The sequence below is a fragment of the Schistocerca cancellata genome, chromosome 7 (assembly GCF_023864275.1).
Source record: "Schistocerca cancellata isolate TAMUIC-IGC-003103 chromosome 7, iqSchCanc2.1, whole genome shotgun sequence".
Lineage (NCBI taxonomy): Eukaryota > Metazoa > Arthropoda > Insecta > Orthoptera > Acrididae > Schistocerca > Schistocerca cancellata.
Genome location: NC_064632.1, coordinates 174,215,057 through 174,232,893, shown reverse-complemented (window position 1 = coordinate 174,232,893; position 17,837 = coordinate 174,215,057). Strand labels below are relative to the sequence as shown.

General features: G+C 37.8%; 1 protein-coding gene across 3 annotated transcripts in view; it reads right to left on the bottom strand.

Annotated features, from left to right (window-relative positions):
* LOC126092014 (DDB1- and CUL4-associated factor 8-like) overlaps nt 1-17,837 on the bottom strand; it is a 138,333-nt gene that overhangs the window by 62,043 nt on the left and 58,453 nt on the right. For all 3 annotated transcript variants that reach the window (XM_049907394.1, XM_049907395.1, XM_049907396.1), the window contains 3 exons: nt 14,476-14,711; nt 10,915-11,092; nt 642-816 (listed from right to left, as the gene is read on the bottom strand). In XM_049907394.1, the coding sequence (XP_049763351.1) occupies nt 642-816; nt 10,915-11,092; nt 14,476-14,711 (589 nt within the window). The remainder of the gene's footprint in view (nt 1-641; nt 817-10,914; nt 11,093-14,475; nt 14,712-17,837) is intronic.

The following is a 17,837-nucleotide window of genomic DNA, read 5'->3' as shown; positions in this document are numbered from 1 at the left end:
TCTTGTTTCATCTGAAAGTCACCATCTTGTTCTAAAGGTGATTAAAAGCTGGTGACATTTTCCCCAGTATTCTAATACACAAAAAGTGACCGAATTTCTCATTTGCAACCCACTTGGAAAATCATTAATTTCTCATAACCAAATAAAATTTTGACTTGGGTTCAGAATCAAGTAATGGTTTTTGAAGGACAAGATTTTCGCCTTTGAATGTCACCCTTACTTACAAAACAGTACAAATGTAGGACTACATATGTGGTACTGGATACCATGACAACTTTCATTGCAAATCTGTTTGAATACAACTTAAGTTTGTAAGTTGATAGAATTTAATGCTATTTCTTCCTGTGTTTTATAAAACTTTCAATTTTAAATCCGAGTATTAAATAGTTGTAGTGGCTAGTTCAGGGTGACTCGCCCTTACACTAGCACCGCCAGTCAAATATCACGTGACTGTTCGAGCAAAGCCAATACCGTATCAAGCACTGCATGCTTATCAGGAAATCTCTAGCCTATTTGAACAAAATCGCTGTTTGCTAAGCCCTACCCTAGGGAATTCTTCAAAATAAATCTGTACAAAGTCTCAGTAGCCAAAGCTTCATTTTAACTACTTTACCTTTTTTTATTATGTTTGGAGTACTCACCAGTAGCATTGTTCCTGTGACCTTCATACTTATGGATAAATTCTGTTCCTGTCGTAGAACGAGTGTCAAAAAGATAGATATCTTCATCATTGTACGAAGCCAACAGCTCAGTACCATCATGATTGAAAGTGGCACACGTAACATGCATACCGGAACCTGTTGTACTACGTTCTGCCTGTGATTATACACAACAAAAACAAACAAGATTATTATGTATGATTTTAATATATATAACTTAAATTACCTGGAACCAACCCTCCAATCTAACCAATGTCAGCAGCAATAGTCACGAAAAGAGTTCTTTAGAGCAAGGAAGCCTCTCAACTCGCTTGCAATGATAGTGAATGACATGTAAACACCAAATAAAAATTGTATATTTATGTAACTGCTGTTCTTGCATGACACAATTTATATTAAAAAAAAAAAAAAAAAAAAAAAAATCATAGTGGAGTGAGTATCTGCAAGTGCATGGAGAAGACAATACAAAATTAAAACTGTAAACTCTGCATAAATGTATTTCTGCAATTGGAGCTGTGATTTATTCAAATCATTAGTAACAGATGCCGATGTTTCACCCAACATAAATAAAATACTGGATGAAAATGATAAATTGAAACTGTCTGAGAAGCATACAAATTCTTCACATTCACTTCACAGCCAGCTGATTGAATTTTTACTTCAGTTCTACATTATTCCAATTAATCTCGCTGCTTCATTATCAGACAGATATTTCTGAAAATACTCTCGGGCTTCAAAAATCTGCACATTTAACATTTCTCCAATTCAAATGAAGTCCAACCAAAATAATCCCCACAGGCTTTGTTTTATATTCTGCTCATCAACTGATTTAGTCACAGATGCCAAATGACAATGACTTGCAGAAAAAATTCATATTCCTTCTTTAAAATATACTGCACATAAAATATGATCACAGTTTAATTTCCAAAAATTAATTTCATACAAGAAACGTAATCAAACTGGCAAGAACATCTTTTGCAGCTACACTTGCCAACCTGTTGAGAAGTAATCTTCTGTTAAGAAAAACATCAAACACTACATTAGAAATTGTATGAAATGTGACATGCAAAAATCATACTGCCAAATGTACTAAAGTAACACGTGTGCATTTTATTACCTGTTTAATACTGCTGCTGTCATGTCTATTTCAGTACTTGCAGACACAGGGTTGAAAGCAATGGACAACGGATGTTATCCAGAGTGAACATTAAAATTGTCTTTTGTAATGCAGTAACTAAGTAGAAGAAAGGAAAATGCACCCACGAAACAATAAGCAAATGAGGACGGTTGTTCTTAATACAGGGGAACAGCATAACAACTGCTCATGGAACCACCTCAGTGGCATCCCAGAAAAATCTTGGATGAAACTAGATATTTGAAGCTGAACGGACTATGAAGATGAGTCACTGGACTCCAAGGGATAGCCTAATACAATTAAAGAGAGGTGCTTGTGGCACTTTACACAGCCCAGGGGGCGGGGACTGCCTCCCACCCATCAAAACTAATATGAGCAATATGAAGTTCTGATCTAAAATTCTCGAAATGGAGGTTTAGAAAGTTGGCAGCTAATGACTAGAGACATAAAAAAACACTATATTAAACTGTTTAACTGGAATGGGCACGATTTTTAATGTTTTTATAATAGGTTTACTTGCTGCAATCCAGAAGCCTGATGTGTCCTGGAATGATGAACGAAGCTACTACCGAACAGCTGTCTATCGGCAATTACGCTTACGTGGCAACAGTGTGACTGGTTCACACAGCTGCTGTCTACACAGCATGTTCACATTCAAAAATGAAAGTTCTTGGTGATAATTCGCTGCAGCATTGTGTTGGTAAGATGATGCTGAAGCCAATGTGCTACTTGACTGAGGGCATACAATTTTTGCCAATTGAGCACTGACCGAGACTGTTTCAGCTAGAGAGCTTTAAAGTATTCAACAGAATAAGAAATGCTATGGGAAACCACTTACATATATCAAAACATTTCATCTGACTAATTTCCCATCAGCAAACACATTACAGAAAAGCTCTCTGCCTTATCTTGAAAAATGTGCAGCTGATTTTCATGGCAAATATAGCAGAGAGAAATAGATTTTGCCAGGACCTACAGTAACTGGTGTGAAATCAACTATTAAAGTAACACCTTCTCCATAGGACACCACACAATGGCAGTGAGCTTTCTATGCTTAAAACAAAGAAATTCAATGAAGAATGCAAACATAATTCTTGAAAGGGATGTTGTCTCAGCTCTTAGTTAGGCCCTTTTTCTTCCACTTTTAATTAGTAATGTATTCACTGCTGATAATTAATGAAGAACAAACACAATCTGTCTATTATTATTAATAATAATAGTGTGTGTGGACCCTCTTGGATCACGCAGTACATTCAGGCTAGTTTTTCTTATCCCCAATATGGTTCTCATTCTCTCTCCATAGGCTATTTTTCTTTCTTCAGGTCATTTGGTAAATCATTTTTTTGGAACCTCATTCTACCCAACAATTTGTATTTTGTTACAGGTCACCTGATTATTTCAGTATTGTTTTTAGGTGAACGATGTGTTCTACACATGAGCAGCCTAGTAAAAAACTAACTTCGTATTCACTGATATTACGTTCACACTGTGCTTGTCTTCTTTTAAGTAAACATGCTGAGAATCTCATGTGACTTGAACAGGGATCCCTCTGTAGTTATTTAGGTCTGTCCTGTCCTGTGTAGAGAGTTGATGAATGTGTACTTCCAATCTTCTGGCAGTTTTTGTGTGTGCCAAGTATCTGTGGTGATTTGTGTTTGTGTGTTTATCTCTAGGTGCTTTAATAACTCTGCAATGATGCCTCTTCCATAGATGTGCTGCTGTTTTTGATTCTCAAGATATGTTTTCAGCTTTCATCTCTGCTGGAAGACTCTCTCTCTCTCTCTCTCTCTCTCTCTCTCTCTCTCTCTCTCTCTCTCTCTCTCTCTGTGTGTGTGTGTGTGTGTGTGTGTGTGTGTGTGTGTGTGTGTGTGTGTGTGTGTTGGAAAGTTGTTCTGGCAATTATGAAGCTCAGAGGAGTATCGAAGTTGCTCCCTACAGTAGTAGGGAGTGAGTTTACTGTCATGATTTCTGAAACCGATTCTGTGATGTGATGCACACTGTGTAAAAGTCATGTGTGTCATGTTTCCTGAAGTTATTTTCAATAATTGATCTCTCATGTGTCTACTCTTTGTCTGTCTGATTAATGCTGCCACCTGCTTTCTGATCTCAAAAAATTGTTGTTTAGTCCCAATGGTTATATTTCTGGAAGGCTCTCTTTTGTTGTTCTAAGGTGTCTTCACATGCTTAGCCCTAGCGAGTTTGTTCCATGTTCCTTTGTGGGTCACCTTTCTGGCTTTCAGTATAATGTCGGGGTGGAACTGATTCCAAATGACTGTCTTTTTTCCCATTCCTTTTTTTCGGATCTCTGAGCCAATTTTCTCAAGGTGTGTACCACTGCACTGTGCTCTTTTAGGATACATTGAAGTTTGATGTGAACAAGATAGAGATCCGAGTCGACATTTGCACCTCTGTGGATTTGAACATCATGAACTTCTTTCTGAGAATGGCATGTGACAGCAACATGATGGATTTGACACTCACTAGCAAGCCTATGGGTTAGCTACAGGTCTTTTGCTTTTAAAAATGTTCCCTAAGGGAGGACAATGTGATTTTAAAAATCTTTTGTTGACAACACAATGAATCTGGTCCCTTTCCTATTGGTGAATTTATGTGCTGGGAACTGCTAAAGGTTTTTTAGTAAACTTTATCTCTGCCATGTTGTGCAGAGGACACTGCCTAGTAGGATTCTTATTTATTTCTATATTATACATCATAATAAAACCAATTTATTTATGCAATATGTTACCTAAATACAGTTCAATTAAATAATATTTTTCAATTATAAAAATAATTTAATCTAAATAGAAAAATTCAGAAATTTAGTTTTACAGGCATGGGGGTGGAGGAGGGGGGGGGGGGGGGCTGCAGCACAGATTAGGCTGTCCTGACAAAGGTACAGGATCATCGCAGCACAGCTTTGGATCACGATAGCGTTGATTGTGAATGGCTGGCAACTTACAGACCACATGCAATTAATTTCATAATAACCGCAACAGGAACCCTATTATGTAACAGAATCCAGCCTGTAGTAAAAAGTTAATTGCTATAATAATGAGTAACATGTGAAATGTGCTAGTAGCAAGTAGTTGCATACTGCGAGCAAGATCTGCACACCACACAGCATCAATTAACTGATCAGAGATGTAATGAATCCTGATGGAATTCATGATCTTACCATAGTTGCTAAAAAGATAAATATTCCAACCATGTTCTCAATGCAATACTGGAAGTGAAGAATAGAGAGAAAAGTGCATTTTCTGTGGCACTCAATCTCAGATGTGACGGGCTGCTGTAATAATATATTTTGAAGTCCATTGAACAGTAGTGCATTTTGTCACGGCTCCATTTAATAAGTGTGGAAGCACCACATATAAGTCCGTTCGTCTCCAGGGTTGAATGATACAAGAAAAGCAATGTGCATCAAGTTCTGGTTTAAGTTAAAATTATGTGAAGAGTTAACTAACATTTTGCTTACTCCTACATGTATCTTGCAAATGCGCCACAAGAGTAAAATTAGAGAGATTTGAGCTCCCATTGAGGCTCTCCAACAATCTTACTTCCTAAATGGCACTAAAGTCTTTGACAGGAAAGTGGGGAGTGACAAGTAGCATCCCAAGTTCCCTCCGCCACATACTGTATGGTCATGTGTAGAGTTTAGATGCAGATATCTATTAAGCTAGCAGTGATTAACAATACATACGTAACAGAAGAGATTGCTTTTGTGCTTTCAGACCAAGTTGAAGGAAAATTAGGTACTTTATAGAGAACACTAATCAGCTACAAAAATTGCATGAAAAGTAGGAAACAGTCCATACTGCAGTAAACCGGCTGGGCCCATAGCATAATGGAGCAGCTCTTAGTGTAAATGAAGAAATCTAAGCAATGGACTTCAAATCAAAAAGAAGAAATTTTCTTCAGCCTTATTTCAAAATTATTTTTCTTTATGTAGAGGAATTTCAAGTTGATGGTGCTCCTTGTCTCTGAGCTTCTGTTAATCAGTGTCTCCAAAAAACTGGTGTTAAGGACTGTTCATTAAGCAATATTTGTGCACTTTTTCATACAAGTACACTCTATGTCAAATCCACACAAAAGCACAAAGAGATTGGCTTCAAGCTGGACAAAGAAACTATTGTCAGTGCAGTGTAACCATGAATACATTTATACCCAAGCAGGCACATGAGGTCCGTAGCATTCTTTCATCAGACGAGGATATAACGTAACAGCTACCAGTATATCACAAACAAAGCCCACCACTAAATTCCTGATTCTTTAAAGAATTGAACTCCCATATATTAAAGAGTTTCAAATGTCTGTCTGCTTTACAAATGAGTTAATGTGTTAAATAGTGGACTTTAAGCATATAAGCAAGAAAAGGTTTAGGAATGCTTTCAAATTACGCATAAAGCTTACTGAAAGTCACTAAAGTGCTCCCATTATGAAGCACTGGATGAATATAATCTGGGAAATTTGCAGCACGTTTTATGCGATAGCTAGTTTTTCATGCATCTCAACTGTTTATGACATCATAGCTCCTGAAATATGGGTCATACAATGATATAATTTTGCAGGTTCAATCTGTGTTATCTGCAAATTGTATTGTGAATAGAGTCAGTAGTTAATAAACACTAAATTGAAATATCTTGCCGACTGCTGAAGTTTGACTGTGTGAACAGTGAAGATGCAGTAAGCAACCATCCCCCCCCCCCCCTCTCTCTCTCTCTCTCTCTCTCTCTCTCTCTCTCTCTCTCTCTCTGTGTGTGTGTGTGTGTGTGTGTGTGTGTGTGTGTGTGTGTGTGTGTGTGTGTTTTGGGTGTTGGCGGTGGTGGTGGTGGTGGGTGAAAGTTTTGCAAAGGTATGAAATTATGTGTAAAGTACAGTACAGTAAACTCCCGTTTATCCAAAATGATTGGGGTGGCGGACGGTTTGGATAATAGAAGTTTTGGGTTAACTGAAGCCCCCTGTTCTCACGCATGAAACACCCCAAATTGTGTCAATATCGCATAATATGATAGTAAAACTTATGTACAGTATGTAGCACATTATTGATATGGTTGTGAATAAGCCTGCATGTTCTTGACTGAAAAAAATTGTCTTGTGTTAAAAAGGTGCCAAAGTATGATTGAAAACTTCAAGTTTTTAAATGCTGAATAACAAAGCCTGTTTATTTTGCATTCTTACAGGAAAAAATTCAGCCTTATTTGGCAGCAGGAAAAAACAGGAGTCTTTATTTTATTACCTACTCTTTTGAATAGAAAATAAACTACTGGACAAAATTATGAAACAAATCTATAGATTACTCCCAAGAATGAAAAGTTTGTCTGGAGAAACTTTAAAGTAAAAAAACACTTTTAACTTATGGATGTTGACGTTCTAGGACACTTCATTAGAATTTATTGTTTGGTAAAAAAGTCTAAGGGTTTTTTCCTTTTTTTTGGCTCGAGAAACTTTTGTTGCACCTATATATCTTAAATGTTGGAAACAAACAATTTCGTGATAAGTTGCCTCCTCCTGTTGGCTGATGTACTCCAGGGCAGTTTGGATCACTTCATAATCAACTGTCTGAGGAATCTTTTTTCTCTGCTTTGTCATCATACATATTCTTCCAATGCTTTCTGATTGATCACAATTTGGATGATTTCTTCCTCAGTCAAATCAAAAAGTAGTTTTCCATCCACTCTTCAATGTCTTCGAAGTTCGCGTCTTCACAACCCGGCAGCTTTCCAGTAAATTCATCAAAATTATGTCATATTCAACTGTTTCTGGCACGTCAGCTTGAGTTCCGGTGCTGCCTCCTTCCAACCACTGATGAACTGCCTTATGATCTAAGTGTTTTTTCCAAGACCTAACGAGAGAAATTGGAGAAATTAGATTCCAAGCTTCAGCAGTCCAATGAATGACACTTAAAACATTAATTTTTTTAAGAGCTTGCAAAAGATGATCTTCAGCATCAATCACACTGATTAAGTATTCCAGCAGCTTGCGTCTGTGATGTGTTTTCATTTCCTCAAGAACACCTTGGTCCATCAGTTGACATGGAGACGTGACGTTTCGTGGGAGAAACACAACTTTGATATCCCCTTCTTGTAGATCATCTGGGTGAGAAGGAGCGTTGTCAACAAGAAGTAGCACTTTTCGAGGAAGTCCATTTTCCTCTACGTATTTTTCTACAGCTGGAACCACTGTTTGAAGATGGCACCATTTATCCATGCCTTAGAATGATTCGTGTACCACACTGGCAAAGGTTTATCAGCTGGTCACCGTCTAAATGCATTGGTTTTTTGGATTTGCGAATTAAAGTATGGCGCAGTTTACGATTGCCAGTGGCATTGCTGCATGCAAGGACAGTAACTCTTTCTTGGCTTTTTTTTACACCCGGATGCTGTTTTTTGTTGGCAACATTTTGTAATTCAACCCACTTTCATCACAGTTGTAAAGCTGATCGCCAGTATAATCTCCTTTGTCTATGATTGTGTGCTGTTTCTTCTTAAAATCAGTGATAGCGGCTTCATCCCCAGATAATGATTCACCACTGATGGCAATTTCATGAATGCCATGCAGCTTCTTGAACCGATCCAGCTAGCCATGACTCCGGAGGAAGTCTTGCTCCTTTCCTTCAATCAGCTCATAAAGTCTTCACTTTTTCATGAAGTAGAGAACCTGAAACTGGCACACCTTTGGCTCTTGGTTGTTCTTGCCACAAAAGTAAGACCTCTTTCTAACTGAAGATGTACACCTTTTCTCATTGTTTTCTGAGATTTCATTGCATTGCCTGATGCTTGTATGAAACAAAATTTTTTTTCTGATCGATTTGTCTTCCAATCAATCAGTAACCGTACACCTATCAATGTTCAAACCCACAGCAACTTTTGCGAGTGGCTCAGCAGCACCTATTCTCTGCAAAACACGAAGCTTTTGTTCCAACGAGATCACATTCTTTTTTTGTTACGCGCCTATAGTCACTTTCAGCGTTTGTTTACTGACATTTTACTAATTCTTTTTTTGTTTTTGGTCACTTTTATCTCAGGACATTTTAAAGCATGTAGAGCAAGCACAAAATGTTAAATCGAAAACACACAGATGCACGACTTGACAACACTTGAGATGCACTAGACAAAGCTTTAGACTTTTGAAACCTGGCTGTGGCAGCCATCGAATGAAAACATTCCATACATCTATCCCCTCTCCCCTGTCCTAAACAAACCCATGTCATAACACAACAGTGGGTTGTATGTTCACTGTTAAATTGTTAAGTGCTCAGCTTTCTCTGATGTACCGACAACAGGTGGAAAGTGTTCGGCGCCACACTCTTATTCTCGATTTCAACAGGGCCAAGTCACGCTGCATAGAGCAATACTGAACATACTGTACTAACAAGGAGTTTCAATAGATAGCAATGACATGAAACTACATAATACGAACAATAAACATGCTGAAACTTCAACCTACACATGCACGAATTGACGACACTGACTTTTGACATGCGCCAGTGCACTGATTAGCAGTAGATTGTCAAAAAACACCAGCAAATGCATGGCTCCAGATGCAGACATTTAAACTTGTCAAATGTCAGTCTAGCTAGCCAAAAGCGTAGCTGCGCAATTCGTCAGAGAATAGCAATGCGAGCCGCAAAAATCTGAAAAATCTGTTCAAATAAAACGGATTACGGATAAACGTTATTCAGATAATGGGAGTTTACTGTTCTCGTATTCTAAAATTTTGGACTAATTTAGTCAATGTTATGTGTGCCCCGTCAGTTACGTGCCTCAAGACACACACAGTTTCTAACTGTAATACTTTTCTTATTGTGTGTTCGTAGATGATGATGGCATGTTACGCCGTCGAAAATTCGTTCTACAATGACCAGTCAACCTGGCTGCATGCCCGAGAGACCTTCAAGCAGCTTGTCTTATTGTGTTAAACTTTTAATGTAAGACAATACCTGTTAATGAGTAGATTGTTACTGCACTTTATATATTTTTTAATTCTGTCAATAATTACACAAAATATAAAAAAAATCAAATTTTTTGCCCCTGGGGAGCTGTTGAATATGCAACCTGTAAGTGGTACCAGGTTCCAGGACTGGGATTTAGTAATATAGATAACCTTGGGTTTTTGTGAAATAACTGATCCCTCTGTTCAAGCTCTGCCGAAATACTAGTTGTCTCTCCTAGTCCAAGGGTAAAACTATCTGTAATCATGGAAAGAAACCACATAGGTAATACTTTTTAATTTAAAATCATTATTTATTCAATAATTCCAAATTCTAAGCCTTAAGTATGGAATCCAAACTCTATAAATAATGCTTTTCTTATAATGATAAACTTTCTCCAAGCAATCCAATTGTACCACTTAAAGCCCACTATAAAACTGTTTTGAACCAGGTGTTCGGTTTACATCAAATCTACTAAACTGTATTAAATCACCAGCTGATCTCCACTAGTGACCAAATTTTGTCTGTATTCAACACAGAACTACACTGCACAACAGTACTATTTCTTGGTGCCTCAACATTCTAACACTTTTTTCTCAAGTGCACAAATGTTTTGATAGGTTAACATATTATCAAGAAGAGATGTAGGCCTACATATTTGGGAATGACACCAAGAAATAAGTGTGAGAAGTGGACAAAATAAACAGAACTGTATCAAGTTGAGACCAACTGAATAAAGAAAGAAGAAAGAGACACTGTGTACCACTGTATGTGTTTTCAAATTGAGAGAGACCAGACAACTATTTCTGTTTTCTTGAAGATGAACAGCAAAATTCTATTACCATTAATTTGAAACTGCAAACTACAGTAATGAAATTTTCTACAAAGAAGCAGAGTTTCAGCTTGCACGATTAGCCAAACACAGGAATCCAAACATACAAAAAGCCCACCTAGAACACAAACGAAATAAGAAATGAGCACATTATTACGATGGAGGAAAACCAGTGAGGATTTCCTAAGGCACTTCTTTATTGTGCCAACTTATAGAATCACTTCTGTGTTACGAGTATCATCAAACCTTCAATTCACATATAAATACTTACACCAGGCTTACTGTTCAGATATCACCTTCCATGCCACCACAGCAAAATTATAAAAAAACTGATCAAAAAAACTTGCTTTAAGCTCACCAGATGGCTGGGACAGAACTTTGTAACAGGCTGCGCACTACTTTCAGAACAATGGCGACGATCGTAGATTCGTACAGCACAGTTACGGCCACTGACACAGAAGAGGTTGCTGTCTAATGGATTGGTATGGATGCTATACAAAGCAATCTTCTTATCACGTTCCTTCGCCACCAGCAGCCTACATGTAAGGAAATAAATTACAGAGTAACTACTATCTTACTTTGTACATCGCAACAAGCCCAAGTCATTACAATTAGAGAAAGGAAGTGCTTAGAAATGTGTGGGGCAATAGGTTATACTTCAAAACACAAACAAACAAAAACAAACAAACACACACACACACACACACACACACACACACACACACCTGATATTCCATCAAGTGTTAAAATACCAATATTATTTTCTATTTTATCTCCCTGGCACTCTTTCAACATTTATCATTTCACATCAATAAACCATAAAGTTTGGTTTTAGAGTAAAATCCCACTGATTTGAAAGTGTTTTTATTTGAAGTGTGGGTACAAGATACGGGTGTTTTTCCTAGCTGCCTCACAGTTCAACCTATCAATACAAGCATAATTACTTGAAGAAATCCAACTACCCATTTTTTTTTTCAGTGTGCAAATATAATAAAATGGAAATCAAGTAACTGATTGAGGTTTTCAAAGTTTTATATGTTTCAGTTAATTATTCTCCACTGAATAATTGTCAGCTAGGTCAAATTTAGTTTGAGTGACAGGAGTGTAAAGCACAGGCAGGGAAAGGAAATATATCACAGTAATTCGAGATAAAAGGTGCATGTCTCAGCAGTCCCAGCTGAATTAATGAAGAAAAGGTAGATAAAAATATGGATCACAAGGGGAGACAGTAGAAAATTGCTCTGTCGTCATCAGTTAAATATTTACTTTCCAGAGATGGGTTGGTTAATATCACTGGTGTGTTCTGCCTGGTGCAATATATTGTTGTAGTTGTAATAAAGACAGTGAATCTTCAAAAATTCCAGAAACATTTCTGCTACACTAAGATGTTTATTTTCTGAACTTTAACTGAACACTCTCCAATTGATCCTAGTCCACAACAATAATTCTATTTCTTCATTTTGGTAGACAAACAGAGCACTTCACACAAAGATACGACAGCACTGGCGAAAAAGTTTCACTCAGTACCTTTCACTGTACACTTTAATGGAGATATAGCCAATGAACTGACAATCTAAATATTTTTATCTATAAAAGTATTAAAGCAAATCTTAACCAGAATTTTACAGAAGGTATACAGTGTGTAAGTTAACTTTATATGCCAACATCACATTTCTGGTATTAAAAATTTCTTGTTCATCACTGCCATAATTCCAATGACTTCTTGTTAAAGCTTTATTACGAGACCATTGGAAATGAATAACTGTTAAATTTTACAATATGAATTAAGTACAAAATAGTAGGCACAGAAAGAAAAAAAAAGTTATTTTTTATTCTAATGAAGAAACTCTCACAGAAAACTAAGTAACACTGTTGAGCATTTCACCATATCAGTCTCCCAGCTGCCTAATTGTCTGCTACTGCTGCTGACATGTACCACATAATTCCCATGCTTGTTATATTATCTCAGTTGAGAAATTGCTATTTTCTGAGTGACACATAGGAGTTAAATTACCTAGTTCAATTTTGTGAACTATATTCTCATAGAGAAAACGATTTTGAATTTTACAATGAGCATACATACGGCAATCTGTACCTTGTGTGGCCTATCTAAGTAAATAATATATCTCTCTGGAGTAATACGGTGCTAATTAATATTGATAATGAAATTGTATACACACAAGCAGTGAAACTAGTATACTCATTTCTCAACAAGCTTTAATCTCATTTCACTACTTACTTTTCTTCACTCAGGAGGTCTACATTTTTATGGTGGATTATGACAGCAGGCTGGGGTGCACAACAACCTGGCCCTGTCCACAATGCTGTTCCACTTGTCTAACTACGTCTACACTGATATTTCACTTTCAGTATAGAAATACTACAGAACATACCTGGCCCCAAAAAGCATCTGCATTCTACACTCTAAAAAATGTGTTTGATCCTTTAATTTTTGTAACTCTAGTGTAATTTACTGTCATCACCTCATTTAATTATCCATAACTGCGTGCTCCCTTTCTCTCTGTTTCCCTTACCTCTCCTCATCTGACACACACATTTTATCCACCTTCCAATATTTTTATTAACTACTAGATGTGCTCAGCCATTCATTGCTGTGGCTCAGTCTGGTTAAATTGAAAAGGAAGGAGAGACAAAGCATATGTTTCTAATATGTATGGGAATTGGATATACATCCTAATCTCCTCCCCCTATCTCTGCTCATCCCCTCCTTTGAACTTTCTATATCCATTTCCTCCCACCCCTATCCATCTCTCTCTGACCTTGAGCCACATTGTAGTAGTATTCTAATCACAAGCCGGTAATCCATAAATACAGTTTTCCTGCCTGCTAACAAGTTTTCACTGTTATTTATATATCTTATGTCCATCAGAATGTTCATTAAGAGTACTGTGCAAAAATTTAAAGTAACTCAGTTAAGAAATTTCTCGAGATTTTTGGTAATACCATTTCCTGTTTATATATTACACATTTATTTATATATTATACATATTAAAAATAGGTATATAAAATACGCACTTATTCAAATGCAATGCTGTGTCAAAATTTCAAAGCAATTGGTGAGCAGATTAAAACAGTGACTCAAAATCAGGACCTTTGCCTTTTGCGGGCAAGTGCTCTGCTGACTGAGTTACCCAAGCATGAATCATGAACCATCCTCACATCTTTACTTTCGCCAGTATCACATCTCATATCTCGAAATTTCATAGCTGCTCTCCAGCAAATCTTGCAGGGCTAACATTCCTGGAAGAAAAGATACTGCAGAGATATGACTAGCCACAGCCTGGCTGATGTTTCCTGAATGAAACTTTCACTCTGCAGCGGAGTGTATACTGATATTAAACTTCTTGGCACATTAAAGGTGTGTGCCACTCCAAGACTATAATGGCAAATGTAAAACTGTGAGGATGTTTCATGATTCATGCTTGGGTAACTCAATCGGTAGAGCATGAAAGGCGAAGGTCCCAAGTTTGAATCTCAGTTTTGATCTGCCAGGAAGTTTCATATCAACACACACTCTGCTGCAGAATGAAAGTTTCATTCTCGCTTACATTTTTATTCACTAAGCACCTTTCACTGTGCACTTTAATGGAGATATAGCCAATGAACTGACAATCTAAATATTTTTTCCATCTTCATTTGTACAAAATTTTAAAACTCCAAAAGTTCTTCATTGCATGCTTTGAAATTTTGACACCACGGTGCATTTGGATACATGCAATTGCAACTTTATTTACCTAGATACACTATTCTGACTATTATTTTTTTTCTTTCCAACACAATGTATTAGTAGATATTCCACTTAGAAGTCACAGCTGAATATTTCGGTATAATTTGCTAAAATTTGTAGTATTTGCTCCATTACATACTCATTTCATAACAGAAGACACAACCTACTTACTTGTCAGGCTTTGGTGCACGCACATCCACCGACATTACAACCGCATCTTCACCAGAGCTTAAGAAGACGTGTGGGCTGTCTGGCAGTATGGACAGCTTGTGGGCTGGTCCACGGTGCTGTGCAAGGCGTCGAGTTGCACGGCATTGTCCTGTGGAGGAAAGCTCCGCCAGACGCACCTGGCCATCTCGTCCACAAGATACAACGTGTGTGTCACCCCGCAGGGGAAGGAATTTTACCTGTAAAAAAAAACTACTATTAACGCTGATGGTAACAAACTTGTTAAATTTTTTATCGGTATTCAATGTGTGTGTTGAAAAGGCCACTTATTAAATGAAGTTAAAGGTTTACTTTTGGTCAGAAAAAAGATCAGACTTTACAGTGGCTCCATCAACATTTCCAGGGGCAGTTGTGGACTCTAGACCATAATGGTTATGACCTGCAGATTAAAATTGAAGAAATTTGTGAAAAGTAGAAAATTATGGCAGTGGCACCTGGACAAATTTAAAGAACCTGAGTGGTTAACACAAGATATATTGAATTTAATTAACAAAAGAAGAAGTGTAAAAATGCAGCAAATAAAAAAGCAAAAAAGGAATACAGGTGTTTAAAAATAAGACTAACAGGAAGAGCAAAATCGCAAAGCAGGAATGGCTAGACAAGAAATACACGACGAGAAATGCAAGACTGTAGAAATATGCACTTGGAAGAAGATAGGTACCAACTATAGGAAAAATAGTCCTTTCGCGGCTAGCAGACATACATGAAAGTCTTGCAGGCAGAGATCCAGATGGCTACAGGTGTACATGTACACCCAGCAGTTAGAAAGGCCAGACAGCCACAGGCTTTCATTTACACCTGGCAGGTGGGAAGGCATGATGGCTAAGGGTCAGGGTGAGGAAGTGCACTATAGAATGGTGGCTCACTGTTGCCCACATTTCAGCATTCCTAACAAAGCAATCATTATCTGTTTCTCTTGTCTGAAAGCACTTAAGCTTTCACCTGCTTCCTGTTCCTTTCAGCTTACAAGTCGATCTTAGATACAATTAATTTTGTAACCTACTCAATACAAAAGACGACAACATATATATTCTGAAGGCCATGAATTATTCTAATGAACTGACATATAGACGTGGCAAAAGTGAAACCGTGCAGAAAACAAGTGCATTTTCTAGGTAACACTCACTGCCACACGGAACAGCAAATGACACACCATGTGCAACAACAGCAATTTGCTTTCTTAATCTACAAAGTATATAAGATATAAACACACACAAACTGAAAGATTCTACAGGATGTATGTACACGTTTCCAAAGGCAAACAATGCAAGAAAATATGTACAGTTTCTCAGCAAAATTCACTGTCGCAGGGAACAGAAACGCCACACACTGGCAAACAAATGCAATTTGATTTCCTAATGTACAATGTATACGGTGCAAAAATATATAGTTTGAAAGGGCACCAGTTGGTCTACAGAACTTGTGTTTCAAAAAGCAAATAGTACAGCAGATACATACACTTTCTCAGTAATACTCGCCACCACGCAGAAAAGAAGACAGTCTGAGTTTTGAATGGCTACACTTGGAACTGCTGATTTTAAAACTATGTATCTCGAAACTTATTTGTCCAGTATTAATGTAATTTTAATACGTTGTAGGCACCTATATAAAGCAGAGTAAGTCTCAAGTTACAGTATTTTCCAAACACAACTTTTTTAGCATTTTTCTCAAATAATTTTTTCTCGGCACAGAATAAACTTATAACAGAAAGGTTGGATCACTTTTTAAACTTTCTTTTATGGTTACGATAAACAGCAGCTAGTGTGACCGTACAATGTAATACTGATTTTATAAGGAGTATTATTGAAGAATGGAATGCTGAAACGTGTGGTTAGCCTATATTGCCCGTAGTCTGCAGTGTTCATCATGGTGTCAGCTGTCTGCCTGTGAGGCACATAACACATTCGTCCTCACTGGCCAACAGAAACATGGCAGGACCTATGAAATGCTTGTAAAGCCCTTGTGTGATAAAGCATACTACCATCGCGTATCATCGTGGTGACAACCAAAACTTTGGGACATGTTTCATGGTGAATGTCGAGTGATACTAATATGTGTGTACACACTCAAGGACTAAGTTTTCTGTAAAAATGAATGTATCTTTTGATTTGATAAAGTACAATCCCTATGTATTTATTCTATATTTTAGAATCTCTCAACAATCCAGCACTTTCGCTAATCCGGCACCCCTATGTGTGAGGAGCGGCGGGTTTAGCTAGAGTCCAGTGTACTACTACTACTACTACTACTACTACTACTACTACTACTACAACAACAACAACTAGGTACCCTCTGCCGTACACCATATAGTGGCTGCAGAGTAAACTAGGTACCCTTTGCCATATACCATATGGTGGCTGCAGATGAAGAATTAAATATGGTGATGCCGATTGAATTATGTTTGAAAATTAGACACAAAATAGTCCAAGATGGTCACTAGCAAGGCTGTGACTGGTATCAGCCACCGGGATGACATTTTTGTGTGATAAAAGTAGTACATATAAGCTGGTGTTTATACTCAGCAGTGTCAAAAGTGACATTTGTCTTGAGGCACAATATTTGAAAGAGAGTTATGGTGCAAATAAGGCTGTTCAAGTGCTCAAAGTTTTGAAGTGCAACTGGTCACCACGAGCATGAAGGGACCATCATCCTCCTGTGGTGCTTGGCATGAGCACTCCTCCCATGGTGCTTAGCTTGAGCCAGTGCTCGTGCTGCATCTGCACGTTGCACATCATCAGCTAAGCTCAGAGAGCAGCAAGCCAACTTCAGTGCTGCATCAAGAGTTCCCACATGACAGCCACCCAGCCATCAGCCATCAATGACAGCTGCTGGCAACTCAGCAGGCACTATTATGGAACCGGTTTCAGCAATATGCTGTGGCATAGCTTACGAAAAGCTGTTTTGCAGGTATTCTCAAGGGCGAGAATTGTGTGGTGTCCCGATTAAACCCACAACTTGTGTCTTAACATCTCAGTACTTTACTGTCAAATTAGTGATTGGCTGTCATGTGGCTTTTGTAGTCGACAGAGGCTCCCACCATCTCACTTCAGTGATGTGTCTGTAACACCAACATTCAGCTTTTTGTCCTACAGGGTTCCAGGTCTGAGCCATAAGTGCAGACACTGGAGCAAACTATGTGGTTTTTGCTGGTGACAGCTGCCTTTAGACTAAATAGCAAGGGAGGTCACATGATGCGATAACTGTGGCATCGAAGGCAAGAAGAAATGGGACACCGGTGAGTAGGAAGACTGGTGCTACTAAGACAACTAATTCAAGTGACATTGTTAGTAAAGATGCAGTTTCGA